We start from the raw sequence: 22181 nt of genomic DNA, 5'->3' as shown, positions 1-22181 counted from the left end.
ACCCAACATAGGAGCACCTCAATACATAAGGCAAATACTAACAGCCATAAAAGGGGAAATCGACAGTAACACAATCATAGTAGGGGACTTTAACACCCCACTTTCACCAATGGACAGATCATCCAAAATGAAAATAAATAAGGAAACACAAGCTTTAAATGATACATTAAACAAGATGGACTTAATTGATATTTATAGGACATTCCACCCAAAAACAACAGAATACACATTTTTCTCAAGTGCTCATGGAACATTCTCCAGGATAGATCATATCTTGGGCCACAAATCAAGCCTTGGTAAATTTAAGAAAATTGAAATCGTATCAAGTATCTTTTCCGACCACAACGCTATGAGACTAGATATCAATTACAGGAAAAGATCTGTAAAAAATACAAACACATGGAGGCTACACAATACACTACTTAATAACGAAGTGATCACTGAAGAAATCAAAGGGGAAATCAAAAAATACCTAGAAACAAATGACAATGGAGACACGACGATCCAAAACCTATGGGATGCAGCAAAAGCAGTTCTAAGAGGGAAGTTTATAGCAATACAAGCCTATATCAAGAAACAGGAAACATCTCGAATAAACAACCTAACCTTGCACCTAAAGCAATTAGAGAAAGAAGAACAAAGTAATAGCATCTTCAGTCTCTATGAATTTTTTATTCACCATGTCCAGCACACAATCAAAAATTATGAAATTCCTGAAGCAGGAAAAAGTGACTAAAAATTAAGACAAAAAAAAATAACCAAGAAAAATTGATTTAGAGGGAATTCAGATTCTGGAGTTAGCACAGAACTTTAAAATGACTATATTGAGAGTAAAAGATGGGGATTAATAGATAAAAATATGGAAAATCTCAACAGAAAATTGGAATCAATTTTAAAAAATCAAATACAGATAAATGAAAAATAAGAAAACTGATCCCCAGCAGACCTTAGGGAATACTAGAAGAAATTTTTTTAGGCTGAAGTAAAATGGCCCAACATAGAACAGAGCTGGGCTATCGGTCCCATAATGAACTCGAGTTGGAAGAGGCGAGTCCGGTCTCAAAATGAAGGTAAAACCGCCGCCCGGTCGCCCCCAGCCCGACTCCGGCCTTCGCCGCCGCCGCCGAGGGGAGGAGGGCCATGATCCAAAGGAACCAGAACAGTTGAGAAAACTGTTTATTGGTGGTCTGAGCCTTGAAGCTACAGACGATAGCTTAAGAGAACATTTTGAGAAATGGGGCACACTTACAGATTGTGTGGTGAGGAGAGACCCCCAAACAAAACGTTCCAGGGGCTTTGGTTTTGTGACTTACTCTTGGGTTGAAGAGGTGGATGCAGCAATGTGTGCTCGACCACACAAGGTTGATGGGCATGTAGTGGAACCAAAGAGAGCTGTTTGTAGAGAGGATTCTGTGAAGCCTGGTGCCCATCCAACAGTGAAGAAAATTTTTGTTGGTGGTATTAAAGAAGATACAGAAGAATATAATTTGAGAGACTACTTTGAAAAGTATGGCAAGATTGAAACCATAGAAGTTATGGAAGACAGGCAGAGTGGAAAAAAGAGAGGATTTGCTTTTGTAACTTTTGATGGTCATGATACAGTTGATAAAATTGTTGTTCAGAAATACCACACTATTAATGGGCATAATTGTGAAGTGAAAAAGGCCCTTTCTAAACAAGAAATGCAATCCGCTGGATCACAAAGAGGTCGTGGAGGTGGATCTGGCAACTTTATGGGTCGTGGAGGAAACTTTGGAGGTGGTGGAGGTAACTTTGGCCGTGGTGGAAACTTTGGTGGAAGAGGAGGCTATGGTGGTGGAGGTGGTGGCAGCAGAGGTAGTTATGGAGGAGGTGATGGTGGATATAACGGATTTGGAGGCGACGGTGGTAACTATGGCGGTGGTCCTGGTTACAGTAGTAGAGGAGGCTATGGTGGTGGTGGACCAGGATATGGAAACCAAGATGGTGGATATGGTGGCGGTGGTGGAGGATATGATGGTTACAATGAAGGAGGAAATTTTGGAGGTAACTATGGTGGTGGTGGGAGCTATAATGATTTTGGAAATTATAGTGGACAACAGCAATCAAATTATGGACCCATGAAGGGGGGCAGTTTTGGTGGAAGAAGCTCGGGAAGTCCCTATGGTGGTGGCTATGGATCTGGTGGTGGAAGTGGTGGATATGGTAGCAGAAGGTTCTAAAAACTCAGAAGAAAAGGGCTACAGTTCTTAGCAGGAGAGAGAGAGAGGCGTTGTCAGGAAAGCTGCAGGTTACTTTGAGACAGTCGTCCCAAATGCATTAGAGGAACTGTAAAAATCTGCCACAGAAGGAACGATGATCCATAGTCAGAAAAGCTACTGCAGCTTAAACAGGAAACCCTTCTTGTTCAGGACTGTCATAGCCACAGTTTGCAAAAAGTGCAGCTATTGATTAATGCAATGTCGTGTCAATTAGATGTACATTCCTGAGGTCTTTTATCTGTTGTAGCTTTGTCTTTTTCTTTTTCTTTTCATTACATCAGGTATATTGCCCTGTAAATTGTGGTAGTGGTACCAGGAATAAAAAATTAAGGAATTTTTAACTTTTCAATATTTGTGTAGTTCAGTTTTTCTACATTTTAGTACAGAAACTTTAACAAAATGCAGTTTTGAAGGTGTTTCCTTGTGAGTTAACAAGTAAAGAAGATCATTGTTAATTAATATTTTGTATGAATTTTGCTAAAGTTAACTGTAAAGACACACCTGCTGACTTGCAGTTTAAGGGGATCTATTCTCCCCATTTCCAAACCATGAAATGAATGGGCTCTGACATGTGGAGAGAATACATATTTGTATGTTTGCAATGTGTGTTTTAGATAATAGAATTGGGTATTTAAATTAGCATATTTGTGAATTTAATAGCATTAAGATTTACTTCAAATGAAAAAAATCTCAAAATTCCAAAAAAAAAAAAGAAAAAAAGAACAGAGCTGGGAGCTCGATTGGCGCTGCCTGCGGCGGAGGAGCGCCGCCGCCGCCGCCGCCGCCGCCGCCGCCGCCGCCGCCGCCGCCGCCGCCGCCGCCGCCGCCGCCGCCGCCGCCGCCGCCGCGAGTGAGGAAGCGCCTCGGTCAGGCCTGCTGAGGGCCCTCGCCGATGCCTGGGCTCACCCGCCGCCCCGCCGCCCCGCTCGTTTCCCGTCCCCCGCGGCCCGGCGCGGGGCAGGCCTGCCGGGGCCATGGAGGACGAGGTGGTCCGCATTGCCAAGAAGATGGACAAGATGGTGCAGAAGAAGAACGCGGTGAGCGCGGCGGGCGGCGCGGGCCGGAGGGAGGCCGGGCGGCGGGCGGGGGCCAGTCGGCCTGAGGGGGCTCCCGGCCCGCGGTGAGCGCGGCGGGTGCCGCGTGACGGCGGCGAGGCCCGCGCTCTGGGGAGGGCTTCCTGGGGAGGGGGGAGCTTCGTGTCCCGCGGCCGCGTCCCGGGCAGGGGTTCTGGGGGGCGTCCTGTCCCGCAGCTGCGTCCTGGGCAGGGGTTCTGGGGGGCGTCCTGTCCCGCGGCCGTGTCCCGGGGAGGGGGTCCTGGGGGGGTCCCGGGGAGGGCGTCCGGTCCCGCGGCCACCGGCGCTGGGACCCGCCCTGGGCGCCCGAGGCCCCTCGTGATTAGCGCAGCCCGGTAAACTCCATCGAGGCGGCGTCCTCATTATTTTAAACGTGACGGTGGTAAAGCCTCGCTGGTTTAGCTGAAGAGTGCAGAGAGCCCTCCCTGTTTGAAAGAATTCGTTCTCTTTCCCGGGCTCATTGGCCAGCAGCGACAAAACAACATCAAACAGAGGTTTGTGATCAGCTTGAGACATGAAACTGTTCAAGCAAAACGTGAATTTCCTGGATCTTACTTTTGAGGAAGGCTGAACATTCCCTTGATTGTCTCATCTACCCTGCATGTTTGCTTAGCAATTAAAAAAGGTGAACTACGCCAGTGTGCTTGGCAAGTTGCTAAGCTTTTTTGAAAAAGTGGCTCTTGTTAGGCTGCGGAGTGCGGGGAGCTGTGTTTAAGGCACTGCCGCCGACGAGGCTGTGCTGCCGGCTGGATTTGGACACATGTCGTTGCTGGTCCTCTCAGTGGTTTACGGTTGATACCGGTGGCGTTTTCTGTTACTGATAACGTGTGCACGTGAACGTGTTCTCTTGTGGTTTGTATGGGGTGCTCCAGTTTCTGCATTTCTGTCCACCTGTGTGGGCCACTTTCAGTCCCTTGCTTCCGAGTCGTCTATATTTTCAGGTAAACTTCTGAAATTCTAAGTCAAACGAATGTGAAGGAGAGAAGGGCTGCTCTGATTTGCACAGCACTTTGGAGTTACAAAGCGTTTGTGCAGAATTCTTTGGGGACTCACGACAGCTGTGTTGCATTCATTTTACAGAATAAGAAACTGAGTCAGACCAAGCAGTTCACCTCCTTAAATGAAGTGTGCGTTGTGGATTAAGCCAGGACCCGAGTTTTCTGCTGGGCAGCATGCAGAAGTAGTGTTAAACACCGAATTCTTAAGACTTCAGACTTGGTGTGCGCCTCTTTTCCTTTAACCGGTGCATTGCCCAGCGTGTAATTTCATACCCTGTTAATCTGTCTTTGCAATTTTGGCTTTTTAAAGTATTTCCTGTTTGTTTTCTGTTCCAGACGTTGCCTGTGCCATTTATTTTTTCTGTTGATACAGGCCTTTCATTCCTCACTGCAAGTGATGAGTTCTGTATATTTGATTGGCTGAACGTTTCTGTTATTCTGTTTAAACTGGCAAGTTTTTTTTCTTTGCCTAGAGAACCCTAGACTCCCCTAGTAGAAGCTGGCTCCTAGGGAAAAAGGCCATTTCTTGGGTAATTTTTTTCTCGAACTCAGGCTATAAAATGTGTACCTTTTAATCATCTCATGCACTAGGTGTTTTTGTTTGTTTCCTTTCCTTGAAATAGACGTTTCCTAGAAATGAGGAATTCCTTAGTGAGCAAGTATGGAGAAGACCAGTTTGTATTTATCTGCAGTTCTCAAATTATAAACACATAATGCGTCAGCAGGAGAATGAGGATAAGCTCCACAGATAATCCTCAAGTCTCATTTGTCTTCTCAAATCTTATATTTCTAGTAGTACAGAACTTGACCAATATAAAAACTTGCCCCCCCCCCAAAAAAAAAAGAACAGAACTGCAGTGAAGAACAAAGAGCGCTTAAAGTGTGTGTGTGTGTTTAATATATACATGTACATATACCCAGGTACATACACCTTTATATTTATATGTTGTTTTATAAATAAATGACAATAATAATGTCTTGTGGAGATGTAGAACAGAAATATACAACAAAAGCACAAACAGCAGGAGGGGGCAAATGGAGTTAAACTGTTAAACCTCCATGGGATGGTTCCATGGAGGAGGCAGAGAGGGGGATGGGATCCTCGAAGAGCTGCTGAAGACCTTGCATTTTTTGCACATCTCTTTAGAATGCTACTTGTATATTGTGCTCTCACTGAATGCACCTGGCTCAGCTATGGCACATTAGCACGGTAAACATTTGTCAGATTTGCCCTAGTCAGAAAATTTTCTATACCTGCCATCCAGCTTCGCACTTAAGAATTTTTTTTTTTTTTTTTAAGCTCTCTATGATATAGGGATGATGGGTGAAGAAGGTAGGCTGCAGGGTAATATGTAGTATGTATGATCCCATTTTGATACAGTAAACAAAAAGTATTAAATGCATGCCTGTTTGTATGAGCAGTGAGTTTGCATGGTTATCTCAAGAGGGAGGGAATGGGACGGGTAGGGAAAGAGATTGACCACAGACTATTGTTTTACTTGTTACAAGAGGCATGTGTTGCCTTCATTTCTGATTAAACTTTTTGTTTACAGATTATTGTAGGTTTACATGCAGTTGTAAGAAATAATAGTGAGATAGATCCTGTGTGTCCTTTAGCCAGTTTTCCCCAATGGTAACATCTTATAGAACCATAGTATACTGTCACAACCTGGGTATTGCCATTGACACAGTCAAGATACAGAACATTTCCATCCCACAGGATCTCTCCTGATGCCATTTTATAGCCACTGCTGCTCCCCCCTCCCCACCAAATCATAATGATCTGATAGTGCAGTGGATAAAGTTGCAATAAAGTTTTTGTGCAGATGATCAAGGGAAAATACCCCCTCGGGAAGATGGCCCATCTCCCACTCCCACGGCCCTATCTGTCCCTGGCAACCTGTCATTTCAAGAATGTTATGTGGGACTTCCCTGGTGGCGCAGCGGTTAAGAATCTGCCTGCCATTGCAGGGGACATGGGTTCGATCCCTTGTCCGGGAAGATCCCACATGCCGTGGAGCAACTAAGCCCATGCGCCACAACGACTGAGCCTGCGCGCTAGAGCCCGGGAGCCACAACTGCTGAGCCCACGTGCCACAACTACTGAAGCCCGCGTGCCTAGAGCCCGTGCTCTGCAACAAAGAGTAGCCCCCGCTCGCCGCAACTAGAGAAAGCCCACACGCAGCAACGAAGACCCAACGCAGCCAGAAATAAAATAAATAATTAATTAATTAAAAAAAAAAGAATGTTATGTGAATAAAATCATATAGTGTGTAACCTTTTTTTTTTTCTTAATTAAAAAAAATTTTTTTTTGGCTGCGCTGCCGGTTATGCGATCTTAGTTCCCCGACCAAGGATTGAACCCAGCCCAGGTAGTGAAAGTGCTGAGTGCTAAACACTGGACCGCCAGGGAATTCCCAGTATGTAACCTTTTGGATTGGCCTTTTTCAATCAATGTAATTCCCTGGAGAGTCATCCAAATTGCATGAGTCAATAGTGCTCCTTTTAAAAAAAAAAAATTTATTTATTTATTTATTTATTTGGCTGTGCGGGTCTTTAGTTGCAGCATGCGGGATCTAGTTCCCTGACCAGGGATGGAACCTGGGCCCCCTGCATTGAGAGTGCAGAGTCTTAACCGCTGGAACACCAGAGAGATCCCAGTGCCCCTTTCTTTTTAATTGCTGAGTCGTATTCCATGGTTTGGCTATACTTCAGTTTGTTTAATCACTTGCCCATTGAAGAACATCTGAGTTTTTTCCCATTTCTTGATTATTACTGATAGAGATGCTGTGGACATTTGTGTACCTTTTTTTGTGCGAACATGCGTTCTCTGGGATAAATGCCGTATGGTATGTGTTGGTTTTTTTTTTTTTTTTTTTGGCTACGCTGTGCCACATGTGGGATCTTGGTTCCCCAATCAGGGATCAAGCCCGTGCCCCCTGCATTGGGAGCTTGGAGTCTTAACCACTGGACTGCCAGGGAAATTCCTGTATTGCTCCCCCCGCCCCACTTTATTGATTGATTGATTGGTTGATTGGCTGTATTGGGTCTTAGTTGCGGCACGCGGGACCTTCGTTAAGGCATGTGGGATCTTTTTTGTCGTTGCGGCGCACGGGCTCTTCGTTGCAGCATGAGAGCTTCTCTCTAGTTGTGGCGTGCGGGTTTTCTCTCTCTAGTTGTGGCACGTGGGCTCTGTAGTTGTGGCGTGCAGGCTCCAGAGCGCGTGGGCTCTGTAGTTTGCTGCACGTGGGCTATCTCATTGAGGTGTGCAAGCTCAGTAGTTTGGCGCGAGGGCTTAGTTGCCCCGCGGCATGTGGGATCTTAGTTCCCCGAGCGGGAATCGAACCCGCGTCCCCTGCATTGCAGGACGGATTCTTTACCACTGAACCACCAGGGAAGTCCCTGTATTGCTTTTTTAAATTAAAAAAAAAAAAAAGGAAAAGCAATTAGAGGTAAAACAACTAATTATATGATTGCCTTTCAAAGTACATATTCAAACCCTACATTCTTGGTGTACATAACTTATTTATGTTGATTTCTGGTGTTTTGCTCTAGCAACAAGGCAATAATAATAACGCTGTAGTTTTCCTTGTTTCTTTCAACTGATGATCTGTGTATTTATTACAAATAATAATTAACACTCACAGCCTACCAGGAGGCAAGTAATGGTTAGCGCTGGTGTGGTTAACTCCTTTATAGATAGGGAGGTTGAGGCGTGGGTATTGTGGAATTTGCCTAAGGTTATAGCACTGTGTTCTGACTCAGATTCATTCAGATTTATTCCTTCTCTTTCTGTCTCCTGAATTAACTCTTTGTAATTTTGACCTAGGTGTGAGGACACGAAAAGGGTTTTTTTCTGTATCTGAGGCTTAGTGCTTGTTTTATAGAAACGATATTGTATAGTGGTTAGAGTATGCACTTTAGCATCTGATTTTTTATTTTTTCTTCAGTCTTTAATAAATTTGTTACAATATTGCTTCTGTTTTATGTTTTGCACATCCCGGAAAGGTAATAGGCCTTGGCCCCTGGGCCTGGGCTTCGTCTCTTGTGCCGTCTCCTGACCCTGTTGCCCCCGCGCGCTGGCCCGTCCGCGCTGTGCCCGGGGGTGGGGTGGGGGGGTGTATTGGTCGTCTCGCGGCTCAGTTCACAGTAGCTGAAAGGGACAGTGTGTGATGTTCTGATTTCTCCCCATCGTTTTCAAAGGGAGGCTCTGGCCATTGCTCCTCGGGTGAAATGCAGAGGGGGTGCTTTTTAAGATGGGACTGTCAGTGTTGGGGACACTCCTTAATTACCAAAACGGAATCCCCTTCAGTTCCTCAAGCTGTGTTGTTTTGGCACAGAAAATGTGAGTAATAGGAACTGGAACTAAGTTGGAGTGAAAAAACGCACCGGTCCCGCCGAATTTTCCGTCGAAACAGCTGATTTGTGTTGTCTCTAGGAATTGTAAAGAGCGTACCGTTGCCTCCTAACCGGTGTCATTTGAGAGGTCTACCTCTGTACGTTCAAATGATTAATTTTGAGACTTTGCTCACATGTGCAGTAAACCCTTTAATTCCCCAAGACCTTCCTTTCCTCCATCTCATACCCCATTAAGCCCGCTTCAGTTTATCTCCTGAATTTCTTTGGAATCTGTCAGCTCTTCCCCAACATCCTAATACTGAACTTGCCTGTCTGTTGCGATTAGGTCCTAACTAGTGTCCATATATCTTGTTTCCTTCCAATCCATACTTCACACAAGAAACCTTCAAAGCAAGTTGGAACATTGCTCATAAACATCGCTCACAAACATTGTTTTGGGAATAGAAAACACGCTGTTGGCCTTTAAGACTCTGCGTGGTCTAGAATCCTCTCTGCTTCTCTAGCCCCATCTTGTGCCACTTTTGCCCTCACTTTCTATGCTTCGGATACACTGAATTAACCTGAGTTCTCACTCATCTGACAGAAGTCAGTTCAGATATTATTTTTCACTGTGATTCCTAGCATTAAGGAATCTTATTACCAGGTTTTGTATGAGGACTAAAACTAAACTGGGAAGTGGAAGAATTGAGTTTAAACTGTTTCAGTCAACACGCATGTATTAATGATACCTAAGTATTCAACACCGGGCTAGGTTTCATCAGGGATACAGAAGTTGTGTCCATCTCTGGTTTTGGATGTCCCTTATTTGTTGAGACCTTTGCATTGTTTGGTTGCCTTTTATCTGTTTTCAAGATGGGAAAACAGGAACAAGGGAAGTATGGGTTATTACTAGGTGGGGTTGAACAAGTGGAGCAGCAAACTGCAAAGCAGAAAGAAGAGGGACCTACTATAGAGGGATATGGTTTCCGGTTTCAAGGCGCCTGCATCCTGTGCAGGGAGACAGCCTAACATGAGATGTGCCTAACAAAAAATATATTGACTTCTTACTAAAAATCTCCAGTTCATATAACCAAGGGGTTTATAACTTCTCCTTTAAAAGTTATATTCCTGGGACTTCCCTGGTGGTCCAGTGGTGAAGACTGTGCGCTTCCAGTGCAGCAGGCGTGGGTTCAATCCCTAGTTGGGGAGCTAAGATCCCACATGCTGCGCAGCCAAAGAAATGTTTTTCAAAAGTTACATTCCTGTATTATTGAATTTAGTGGTTTAGATTTTGCTTTAACGTTAAGAAGATTTCAGTTTATTTACCAGGAACAAACAAAACATAACGTAAAAATAGTTTCCCAGAAACTATGTCCATCGTTCTCTTCTTCCCTTTCTCCCGCAGACTGGTGTTTCAGCTTTACAAGTTCTCTGTCATTCCATAGGAAAGCTGTCTGGCTTGGAGGTTGCAGTCCCAGGGAATTTTTCATCAGCAGGGAAGTCTCCATCACTACAGAGGAATCAAGGGAGAAGTCAGTCCCTGGTAAGTGAGATGCTCCCCTCAAACACCAACACAGCAGTCATGTACCTTTCAAGGGGTTCAGGGGCAAGATGGGCAAGGCATTTCTACTAACGCTTCTGAAGGATCATGGACAGTGCCCTATGCTACGAGATAAGCGGTGACTGTTGTAATTCTTGCTGGTGATCACTTCATGTCACTGATTCTTGGCTTTCTTTGTATTTCATAGGATTGTTGTAAGTCCAATCCAAAATGAGTCTTATTTTTAAAAAACTGAAATGTTTTACAAAGCCTAGCATTCTCATACAGCGTCCTTTCAATTCTCCCCACTTTCCTGAGAGGCTAAGAACACTTCACACCATGCACTAGGAGAGGGAGTAGAGCCCATTCTGATGAAATATATAAACAAAGACAGAGGCTTAGCCTGCTTGCTCTCTGGACAGGATCTCGGAACACAAGATCTTAAATCCTGGTGTAAATTAAGGAAGTGAGGACAGTTAAACTGGCACTCTCATAACAAGAGTTCTGAAACACCTTCCAAAGAGACTATAGCAGTAGATCAGGGAAGGGAGTGCTACAGTGTGGTAGTACAGGGGGAATGATCGGCTACAGCAGTGAAAAATGTGGTACCTATTTTGTGTGCTCTCGGGGTTCTTGTACATGTAGCATAGATGACCTTTACAGTGTCCCTCCCACCTTCCCACCTGCATTAGGTGTTCTTTTTTTGTTTTTTAATTTATGTTTATTTATTGTTTATTTGAATTTATTTATTCTACGTATTTATTTTTTTGGCTGCACTGGGTCTTCATGGCTGTGCACGGGCTTTCTCTAGTTGGCGGCTAGCGGGGGCTACTCTTGGTTGCGGTGTGCGGGCTTCTCATCGCGGTGGCTTCTCTTGTTGCGGAGCATGGGCTGTAGGCGCGTGGGCTTCGGGAGTTGCGGCTCACGGGCTGTAGAATGCAGGCTCGGTAGTTGTGGCACATGGGCTTAGTTGCTCCACGGCATGTGGGATCTTCCCAGACCAGGGCTCGAACCCGTGTCCCCCGCATTGGCAGGCGGATTCTCGACCATGGCGCCACCAGGGAAGCCCTAGGTGTTCTCATGTAGAGTCTAAAAACAGAGGGCACTGAGCGAAGGTAGTGGTTATTAAAGGCTCAGGATCTAAATTCTACCTGTCTCTACACCACCTCCCAGCTGTAGATTTGACCCCATGTTTGAATGCTGACCTCATTCTTCCACTTTCTCTGCCGTTTGTACTCACCTTGAAAACGTGTTTCTGTGATGCGTTGAGCAGACACAGGGTAGCAGATTGCAGAGGTGGAAGCTGGTGGTCGGATATCTGTGGGCTGAATCTCCTTTAGTCCCATTACCATTTCTGGTTGCACAGAGGCCCTACTTCCCGTGTATGACACAGAGCCATAGGATTGCGGGCAGGAGCCAAGCTCTCCATAGGGTAAAGACCCCAGTGTGCCTTGGTTATAGTAATATACCTGGCTTCCTTCCTGGTAGGGAAGTGACAGGCGACTATGCCCCTGATTTGTTCGTGGGTCTCCTGATACAGCAGTTCCCTTGGCTCTGCCCCTGTCGTCAGCTGCCCCTAGGATAATTCTGAGCCCTAGCCACTTCTCTGGTAGATTTCCCTATTCCCCCACTATAATCCCACCTGAATAAGGCAACTCAGACCTTTCAGAGATGTGTCCTGAACCTCTTGTTTTCTGAAATACCTGTCTGGTGGTTGTGAGACTTAAGGCCAACCTCCCCAAGAGACTTTTTCTATTTCTCCTAGTAAACCTAGACTCATCTTCTGTCATCTTCGGCTCTGCTCAAATTGTGTTCTTTCAACCCAGACCTCTGACCCTGCTTTTTACTTCTGCCATTTCATCCTCACTCCTGCTTCCTTTCATAAATCCATAAATCTCTTTTGGCCTTCCTAGCCCTGGGCCAAGTTCCTTCCTCTTTCCTCAGTTTTTACCCCTTTCCTTCATTCTCCCATCCAACTTTCGGTCCTTCCTTTCTCACGCCACAGTTAGCAGCATCTCAAAATTCGAAAGGTTGATTACTCATCTGTTAATCCTATTACATTTATTTATTCAGTTCTATACCTATCTTACCTATGTATGGAAGAACAGCTGGTACCCAAGGTGGCACCAGCAATCCTAGCAGCTCTCACTTGACATATCCGTAGTAGTCAGCAATTTCCATTTCTTCTTCCCTCTCAGTGAAAAATTGCAGTTTCCCCGAAGAGGTGTATCTGGCAGCATTCTCACGTTGTTGTTGAGCCCGCCTCTTCATGGCCTACCGCTCTGGCCTCTGCTCTCGTTCGATGGGCTTTGACATTGCTGGCTCAGGCACATTGGGTTCCCTCCATGGAATTCGTTGCTTGCTGAAGTCTTGGCGTAGAAGTTGGGTTTGGCGCTTGGGTGGGGACTGGCGCTTAGTCACAGCAGGGGGAACGGGCTCCCGCTGGAGGGAAGTGCAAGATGAAGTTTTGTAGGGTGCAGGCCTAGGAGCAGCAGACTGAGGGACACTAGGCTGGGTATGGTTGGTCCAACCCGGTTGGGTTGGGTTGGTCACAGTTGGCTGAGCTGGTTTGGCGGGACCTGGCAAAGAGGCAGGAGCTGGCTGGGATGAATTGACTGCAGCAGGTTGAGCTGAGTTAGTAGAAGCAGGCTGGGCACAGTAAGCCACAGCAGGCCGATGTGAGGCCAGAGACTGTGGCCTCCGAGGAGCGGGTCGAGCTTGAGGCTTGTCCCAGGCAGAAAAAGGCAGAGGTATCAACCTGACCTTCCCAGGAGGAGGCAGCTCATACCGGGATGGAGATGGACACTCTGTTTCAGCACTGCTGTCTGGTTTCTGGGCTTCGACTTGAGTTTTCTCAGGACTCTTACCCTCACGTGGGGTATGCCGCCGTGGCTGGATAGCTGGGGGTGGCTGGGGGTCTTTCGGGTTGCTTGAATTTCCCAAGACCCGACAGGAAGAGAGCCCAGTTCTCGTATCATTCTTCTTCCCGAGTGCATGAAGAACCTTCACAGACTCCAGCATGCGCACGCCAAGGGAGGTTCGAGGCTTTTTAAAGCTCTCTTGGAGCTCAGTTTGGTGTTCCTTTCGCTTCGTGTTGGCGATTGCTGGCTTCTCTTCTGCCTTGACTTTGCTCCCTGACTGCTTGTTCTCTTCAGCCTTGTTTCTTCCTCTGGTCCTTTTGGTCTTTTCCTGCCCATGGCTCTTAGTTTTGCTGATCTTTCTGGATGCAGCTTTCTGAGGTTTGCCTTCAGAGTGCTTGGCCGTGTTCACGGGAGCCCTGTCACTGACTGCAGCCTTGCATATAAACACTTCTCCCCCTAACAGGCACCCTGGATTCTTTGGCTGGATTTTGGCCTTGGGAGCACCACTGATAGGCTCAGAGGCTTTATGTTTGTTCTTCCTGGGTTGATCAGAGGGAACCTTTATGACACTTGGCTTTTCCTGCACCTGATTCACCTTAGTGGCTCTGGTGTCCTTAGCTTTGATCACGTTGGGACCTTGGGATGGATCAAGATCTTTCAAAGAATTAAAGAGCTGGGGAAGGTGAATATCCTCCGCCAGTGTAGTAGTGTCTGCAAGACCACTGCTAGATTCAGTCCCAATTTCAAGTGTCCCTAGGTCCTCACGACTCAGGCTGTTCTTTCCCAGATCAGCATTTTCAGAACCAGGCTGCTGCTCTTGGCTGAGGGGATCGGTGCAGGCCAGAGGCTGGTGAATATCAGGGATTCCTAAAGGGAGTAGTGGAGGATCTTGGTTTTCTATTGGGATCTGGTAGGCATCCAGAGGCTTTGAAAGCTTGGTGTTAATATCATCCAAGTTCTTACCCTCTATTTGTCCCTGGCTTGGAGCTGGAGGCAGGGCCAGGAGATGACTGGCACTCTGGACTGGAGCTGTCACTGAAATGTCCCCAAGTTCAGATGGTGGGTTACTCTCAAGTATGTGACTATTTCTGCTACTGCGGGACTTGGGGAGTTCTTGAGTTTGTGTCACACAAAACGTCTGGCTTGGAGGTTGCAATCCCAGGGAATTTTTCATCAGCAGGGAAGTCTCCATCACTACAGAGGAATCAAGGGAGAAGTCAGTCCCTGGTAAGTGAGATGCCCCCCCCCCAAACACCAACACAGCAGTCATGTACCTTTCAAGGGGTTCAGGGGCAAGATGGGCAAGGCATTTCTACTAACGCTTCTGAAGGATCATGGACAGTGCCCTATGCTACGAGATAAGCGGTGACTGTTGTAAATTCTTGCTGGTGATCACTTCATGTCACTGATTCTTGGCTTTCTTTGTATTTCATAGGATTGTTGTAAGTCCAATCCAAAATGAGTCTTATTTTTAAAAAACTGAAATGTTTTACAAAGCCTAGCATTCTCATACAGCGTCCTTTCAATTCTCCCCACTTTCCTGAGAGGCTAAGAACACTTCACACCATGCACTAGGAGAGGGGGTAGAGCCCTTTCTGATGAAATATATAAACAAAGACAGAGGCTTAGCCTGCTTGCTCTCTGGACAGGATCTCGGACCACAAGATCTTAAATCCTGGTGTAAATTAAGGAAGTGAGGACAGTTAAACTGGCGCTCTCATAACAAGAGTTCTGAAACACCTTCCAAAGAGACTATAGCAGTAGATCAGGGAAGGGAGTGCTACAGTGTGGTAGTACAGGGGGAATGATCGGCTACAGCAGTGAAAAATGTAGTACTTATTGGTGTGCTCTCGGGGTTCTTGTACATGTAGCATAGATGACCTTTACAGTGTCCCTCCCACCTTCCCACCTGCATTAGGTGTTCTTTTTTTGTTTTTTTAATTTATGTTTATTTATTGTTTGTTTGAACTTATTTATTCTACGTATTTATTTTTTTGGCTGCACTGGGTCTTCATTGCTGTGCATGGGCTTTCTCTAGTTGGCGGCTAGCGGGGGCTACTCTTGGTTGCGGTGTGCGGGCTTCTCATCGCGGTGGCTTCTCTTGTTGCGGAGCGTGGGCTTCGGGAGTTGCGGCTCACGGGCTCTAGAATGCAGGCTCGGTAGTTGTGGCACATGGGCTTAGTTGCTCCACGGCATGTGGGATCTTCCCAGACCAGGGCTCGAACCCGTGTCCCCCGCATTGGCAGGCGGATTCTCGACCACGGCGCCACCAGGGAAGCCCTAGGTGTTCTCATGTAGAGTCTAAAAACAGAGGGCACTGAGCGAAGGTAGTGGTTATTAAAGGCTCAGGATCTAAATTCTACCTGTCTCTACACCACCTCCCAGCTGTAGATTTGACCCCATGTTTGAATGCTGACCTCATTCTTCCACTTTCTCTGCCGTTTGTACTCACCTTGAAAACGTGTTTCTGTGATGCGTTGAGCAGACACAGGGTAGCAGATTGCAGAGGTGGAAGCTGGTGGTCGGATATCTGTGGGCTGAATCTCCTTTAGTCCCATTACCATTTCTGGTTGCGCAGAGGCCCTACTTCCTGCGTATGACACAGAGCCATAGGATTGCGGGCAGGAGCCAAGCTCTCCATAGGGTAAAGACCCCAGTGTGCCTTGATTATAGTAATATACCTGGCTTCCTTCCTGGTAGGGAAGTGACAGGCGGCTATGCCCCTGATTTGGAATCTGAGATGGTGTTCCCTGAGCAAGGCTGGCCGAAAGTGATGGATATAGAGGGACCATGTTATTGGTGTCTGAAGTTTTATCATACCGGGCTGCCATAAACAGGGAGGAAGCAGCTGTGTGCTGGTCAGTGACTGCCAGGGTAAAGTCTCCGAGGGAAGAAGAATTCTTTTCAGTGCTTCCTGTGATGTCCCACTCAAGAACACCTGGATAGGAAGGAGCTGACGTGGAGATCTGGCTGTGGTCAGTAACTCCAGATAACATAGTCGTGCTAGAATGTTGGTAAAGGTAGGCACTACCCATGAGTGTCTGGAAAGAGGTACCAGTAGCCGATGCCGAACTGACGGCAGGAGCAGAGACTCTGGAGAAGTTGCAGACACTTCGTGTTGGGGAAGTTGCATTGCTCTCCACAGGAAGAGAATGCTGCAGAGCATTTAGAGTGCCAAGTAGAGATGGATTTTGGGAATTTTCTGTAAGAACAAGAGGGTCATGAAAAACTCAGGGAGGTTGAGAAATTCTCACTATGTTTGAGGAACAGCATTATCTTAAGGTTCTTGCTATCAGGGCACCTGTAATATCAATACTTACTGAGAAACCCAAAATCAGACAGTTACTGATGGTTGTAAGGACTGAGCAGTTTTACACTCTTCTGTATTAACTGCCTGTGCTCCCGTCTTGGGCACAGATGGGCAGAAGACCCAAGTGGTATGGTTCAGACATTGTTCTCTAGGCTGGAAGCAACCTTCTCCCTGCCCTGTCTTTCCCTTCAGCCTGCACTAGCATTGACTTCTATGCCATTTCCTAGACTGGAAGCAGTTTAGAACTAGGAGGTCCTTAGAGAACTCCTATTTTCTCAGTCTCATTTCATGAGTAAGGAAACTGAGGCTCAGAGAGGTCGGTTTCACTTGTTCAAGTTCTCTCATTATGTTAGTATCACTACCAGGTTTCAGAACCTAAGTATCCTGACTTCCTTGCCAGGACTCTACTCTGCGCATGATACTGCCAGAAAGCAGGAGAAATAGAACTTATAATATAGGCATTTTTTTTTGTCCATTAGAAAACAGTACGGCTATTACCATTGTCACCTTCAGTGTCTCCCTTTGCTTGTGCAGTTCCCACGCTATTACCTAGAGTTGACGTATAGCTCAGTCCAACTGGTAAATTTAAAGAGTCATTTTTGCCCTCTTCAAGCCTGGTTTCTCATCCTACCTCAAAATGATTACCCGAAAGTGGATTTCTTAAGTGCTTTTGGAAAGAGAAACGTTATCTGATTACTTCAGATGACTCATCTCTAAAGTGGTTATAACACCACCACCCATAATAATAGCAGTAATAATGAATACATGAATAAGCTGATATATTGCGTATGATTTATATGGAGGAAGATACAATAAGTTCTAGAAAGACAAAGAAAAATCATGAAAAACATATTACATAACGAAAAAGAAATACATAGATATTAATGAAAACTGGGGTATGTGGCAAGTATCAAAGCATAATGAATTTACTAACAAATGACATTCTGCTGTACCATACACGCAATATTATGAAAGTGAATTTTGCCCACTCTATTTTAGTGAATACTATTAACCAAAAAACACGATAGAGGTGATAGAGGTGAATGAATTCCTAGCCAATGCATACAGACAGAGAAGATGTATCAGTAAAAATGCATAACAAGCAACAAAATGCAATAAATGTGAATGTATAGGTAGCCACAACATATATAGACAAGTATTTCAATGAAAACTGGTACAAAGCAGACAGCAAAATAATAAGTGTAAAAGAGTTTCATTATTGTGCTCATTCGTATTTTTACCCAGCAAGTAACAGGTATTAAGCCTAGGAGAAATATGTATTTCAGTGAATATAACTTATATAATAAGCAGAAAGGAAGCTTAAAAAGTATCAAGAAGGTTTTTGTATTTATCCTAGAACTTAGATTAGAATCATCTTCAACATCCAAGGAGATGACATCCCCAAACCTAAAACAACCATCATCCTTAGACTCCAATTCAAAAAGAGTTTCAAATGTAAGAAAATCCAAAGGACTCCACAATATTGTTTTAGATAAATGTGGATTTTTTTTTTTTTTTCTTGTGCCGCGCCGCGTGGCCCTGGCCGTGAAAGCACCGAGTCCTAACCACTGGACGGCCAGGGAATTCCCTAAATGGGGAATTAGAGATGTGGGGCTTGACTTTTTCTTTTTCTTCTTCGGTAGCTAAGATCTACAAGCGAACGATGGCTGTTGATCAATGTGCTCTCTGTGTTAGGAAGGAAGTAACTGTAAAAATGAAAAGCAACCTTGCCTTAGAACCTACATATCACACAAAGGAAATAGTCCTTCTGATTCAATTCAGAAGATATCATTTAAAATGTTTAATTGGTAAAATGTTTACCTAGTTTAAAAATTAGAAAGAATAAAACACTGAAAAGCAGCCCCCTAGATAACCACGTTGGTTTCTTGTTTATAGGAAGCATCATTTCTAAAACATATTTCTAAAATGTTTATATTCAAAACTGTGAAGTGCCATCTGTATTCAGAGAGGCAATAAAAGAAAGAAAACCGAGTATGACTTTTCTGATAAGCTGCCTTTCCTGGTGATACCCTGTTGTGGCCCTACTTTCCTTCTTAGTCCGTTCATATAAGGATTTGCTACAGTCAACTTTGTTTTGCCCTGCTCTGAGCAGATTTCACTCTGTGCTGTTTTCTGCTTTAATGTAAAATCTTTGGTTCCCATCAACATTCCATTGCAAACTACGTTTTTCTTGAGAGCTCCTCTATGCTTTCCCTCTTCATTCTTAATATTTTTTCCCATCTCTTGGTGCCTGTTGGCCTGTGCTAATGAAAACAATCCTAAACTTCCTTACGTTTGACTCTGCGCCTCCCTATAGCCCAGTACTCTCCATCCTCTCTCCCTATTCTCTCTTTTCAACTAGTCGAAATACTAGTGGAGGGAGACCGTTAGAGAGGAAACATCTTGGTATATATTGCTAGTTTTCTATGTCACCTGGCTTTTCTGTGTTTCTGTTGAAACACTCTTTGAGAAGTCTCTGATTTCATTTTCTACATGGGTACCCTTTAAGGCTCAATATTGGAAAAGAAGGGGATCAGAGTGATCAACCCAATGTGGTATCCTAACGTAACAGATAAGGAAAACAACAGGCTTTGTGAGACAGTCAGTGATTTGTCCAAAGTCACACCAGATGGTAAATGTCAAAGTCAAAACTGAAATGAGGTCTGCAGACTTCTAGTTCAATACTTTCCCTCATTATTCCATGCTATGTTGAATCTACTACTACATTTAGGGGCAAAAGAAATGTAACGCAAAACTTTAAAAAGTTTCTTTTCTTACCTGACATGGTCAGAGAAGAGGAAACATCAACTGCAGGTACAAGGGATGAGGAGACAACACTAGAGGATGTCTGAGTGGCTGCAGCTGAACGGCGCATGTGCCCAGTACAAAGGTCACTGGTTACTGGTCCAAACAGCTCCACGGAAACCCCAAGACTCTACCAAGTGGTAGTAGGTTTGGTAGGAGAATGATGTCACAAAGCAGGCAGTTGAAAGGTATGAGATAGCCAATAGGGAGGTCCGATCCCCAACAGGAAGGCGGGGTTGGGTGAAGAGAGTGTAGGAGAGGTAAAACAACACCTAAATTTCTGAGCTCTGGGGAGGAAATCCTAGAAGACAGATTTACCTCCCCCAGGCTCTTACATTAGGGAAATCATTGCAACATTTCTTACAGACATTCATTAATATAATTAACTAACAGTTACTTATATTCTACAGAGTATTCCATTTTATGTATCATATACTTAGAGCTATAGATATCTTATTTAATTAATATCCTTAGGAAGGAAAGAGCCATCTAGTTTGAACTCTTACAGTTGTTCTGAAATCATATGTGTCTAATGAGTGAACTGATAGCAGCTTTTAAGGAGCAAAAGTAGGGATTAAGAAGCTCTTTTTGTAACTTGGGTAAAGAGTAGGGTGAAGTTTGTTGAGTGTACCTTGTGGAGAATGTTGTGGTCCAAGGCTCTTCTCTTTTCGTTTCTTCTCCTTGACTCCTACCTTCCTTGGGCTGGGCTGGGCTAGGCTGGGGGCCAGGTTGGACTTGAGACTTAACATTTCCCTTCCGCTTTCTTTCTTTTTTTTTTTTCCCCATTATGGGCATTGCTTCTAGGACAAGCCTTGATCTTGCATTGGATGTTACTTCCTGTCAACTTCCAGCAGCAGGAGTCTTCTTTTCAGTGCTTGATGCTTCACGAAATAGACTCTGCCCGTTGGAAGCAAATACCGGAGAGCTAGGAGACAGAGCTGGTTGCAGACCTTTCCTCTTCCAGCCTTTGGTTGCAATTCTTTTGCCCATAATTTGCTACCTCTAGTTCCTTGGGCCACACAGGTATCCTGCCATCCAGCTCTTTTTATATGTGAGAGACATTCTGAATACTGTCCCTTTTTCTTTGCACAGAAGTATATACAGTGTGGCAGTTACTGTAATCTCCTCCCCCTTGCAAACAGCCACTCTAGAATCTTGGACCTCTAGGATTCTCTGTCTTGCATGCTTGGGTGCAAGGCCAAGCAAAATGAAGAGGAGAATAATTAGAGAAAGAGGAGGACATTGGTGGAGAATTGGGAGCAGGTAAGGTGAAAGGGCACAGGAGAAAAGAGATTCATGTAGATTTTCTGGTTTCTGTGGGAAACAAGTTGACACACTTGGGCCTCATTTTGTATTAACAGAACAGAGAGTTATAGATATAAGTAGCTAGATAGTGCAGCAACTGCCATGAAGTCTGTACACTGAAGAGAACAGTCTCACATATATTTTTCATTTTGTCTTATGTCATATTACCTTATTTATAGCATTCACTGGTATGTTTGTAGAATACAGATGTTTTAAAATGCTCTGGTTTTGTCTACATGGTTATTTCCTTGTCCTATTTGTAAGGAATCCAACATTGTAAGACATATTGCATGTTTTCTCTTGACGATTGCTTATCTTGAAACATCATGAACTCACTTGAGCTGTTGGATTTTGTGGAGAAAGTTTAAAAAGGGTCTGTGAAAAAGGCATCGTGGTGAGTCGCATTATGCACCCGAGCGTAAGGAGCAGATATCTGCCATCAGCCCAACTTGGCCTGGATTGCCTCTGTTTTAGTTCCCCTGGTTAGTGCTTTTCTCCCGAACCACTCTTGTGACTGTGATAATGGGAGTAAGGGCTGAGTTGCTAATGATTTATGTGTGAGGTAAGCTGGTTTCAGGGAGGAAATCTATGGACCTAGTCATTTTCCTTGGTGGTAAGCTTTCAGGGGTGCAAAGATTGATCTTCCTGGGGACTTTTCTGGTACCAGGAAGATATCGCATAGATGGGACCTCCAAAGACACACATTTAATTTTTAGGCCTGTTTTTCCTATTATGAGATATGAGTTTCTTCACTGATGGGGATGATGCTTATCTGAGAAGAAATTGTGAAAGGTGTTGTAGTATAGAGATGTGGCTTAAGCTTTTAAGTTTCCTTCAAGGTTTTTCCCCTAAGCTTCATACTTCAGATGGCCTACTTACATGATACTAGTATGTGATGTGAGGCTAACAACTTCCTAAATACCTGCAAGCCAGATCAGTGTCTCTTTTCTCTATATTTCCATGGAAATCAAGGGTCCCATAGCTACTGCAGGTTAGGGTGGGTGGTGTGAGATTGGGGGAAGTGTGGTAAGACAAATTTTGGTATCAGTAAAATGTTTACTTATTAAAATATTCAGTTCCAACATTCAATTCTATTTAGGCAAACCCTTAGTTAGGCTTTTCCTGGTTCCGAGCCTATGTAACTTACTTTCTCTCCCTAGTTCCAGCCATTTAACTTCAGCTTGCAGGCTCAGCATCATCTTAACCTCTAAAAGTATCTTACATGTAGGAGGAAGAAACTAAAGAGCTCTATTTCAACACTTAGGAACATCAAGCCCTACCCTGACCTTCAGCCTTTATTCTTACACTTAGGGTATTGTCTTGTCCCGTATACCCACTTCCTGCATTTTGAACCCATCAGGTTAACTGAGACATGTCTTGGTGTAACATACCCAGTTCATCTACCCCTGAGGCTCTCCTTAATTCTTCCCATTGTCACATTTTGATTTAACTTGATACTGGAATCCCTGAAACCCTTGCATGGTACCTGAGGCCCTATCAGATACTGGTAGATTTTGTTAGTGTCAAATACTTAGCTGTCTTATTCTCCAAATATCCCTTGCTCCTATATTTTCCATCCCAGCATACTACATACCCATTAAGGCATTGTTTTATCTCATGTTGGACCCCACTCCCATCCAGAGGCCTACTCTTTGCTAGTTGCCATACTTTCTGGAAACCCTGTTATGGCCAGGTCTGGATTTTTTTGTGT

The 22181-nt window shown here is 44.7% G+C and overlaps 2 protein-coding genes across 2 annotated transcripts; one reads left to right on the top strand and one right to left on the bottom strand.

Annotated features, from left to right (window-relative positions):
- The first annotated feature begins 1005 nt into the window (after positions 1-1005).
- Positions 1006-2420, top strand: LOC133104810 (heterogeneous nuclear ribonucleoprotein A3-like). The gene has a single exon (XM_061210638.1). It carries the CDS (start codon positions 1065-1067, stop codon positions 2199-2201), a length of 1137 nt encoding a protein of 378 aa, XP_061066621.1. The 5' UTR covers positions 1006-1064; the 3' UTR covers positions 2202-2420.
- A 9914-nt stretch (positions 2421-12334) lies between these two features.
- Positions 12335-19235, bottom strand: LOC133104993 (uncharacterized protein C2orf78-like). Its single transcript, XM_061210894.1, is given in 3 exon segments — positions 12335-14244; positions 15503-16252; positions 19139-19235. Coding segments are annotated over 3 exon segments (2757 nt in total).
- Between the last annotated feature and the right edge of the window lie 2946 nt (positions 19236-22181).

Source organism: Eubalaena glacialis, chromosome 14 (genome assembly GCF_028564815.1).
Source record: "Eubalaena glacialis isolate mEubGla1 chromosome 14, mEubGla1.1.hap2.+ XY, whole genome shotgun sequence".
Taxonomy (NCBI): Eukaryota; Metazoa; Chordata; class Mammalia; order Artiodactyla; family Balaenidae; genus Eubalaena; species Eubalaena glacialis.
The sequence above is the reverse complement of the archived record's forward strand: the minus strand, read 5'-3'. Positions and strand labels throughout refer to the sequence as shown.

Coding starts and splice junctions, on each gene's coding strand:
- LOC133104810 (XM_061210638.1), top strand. CDS start 1,065: ATGAAGGTAAAACCGCCGCCCGGTCGCCCCCAGCCCGACTCCGGCCTT.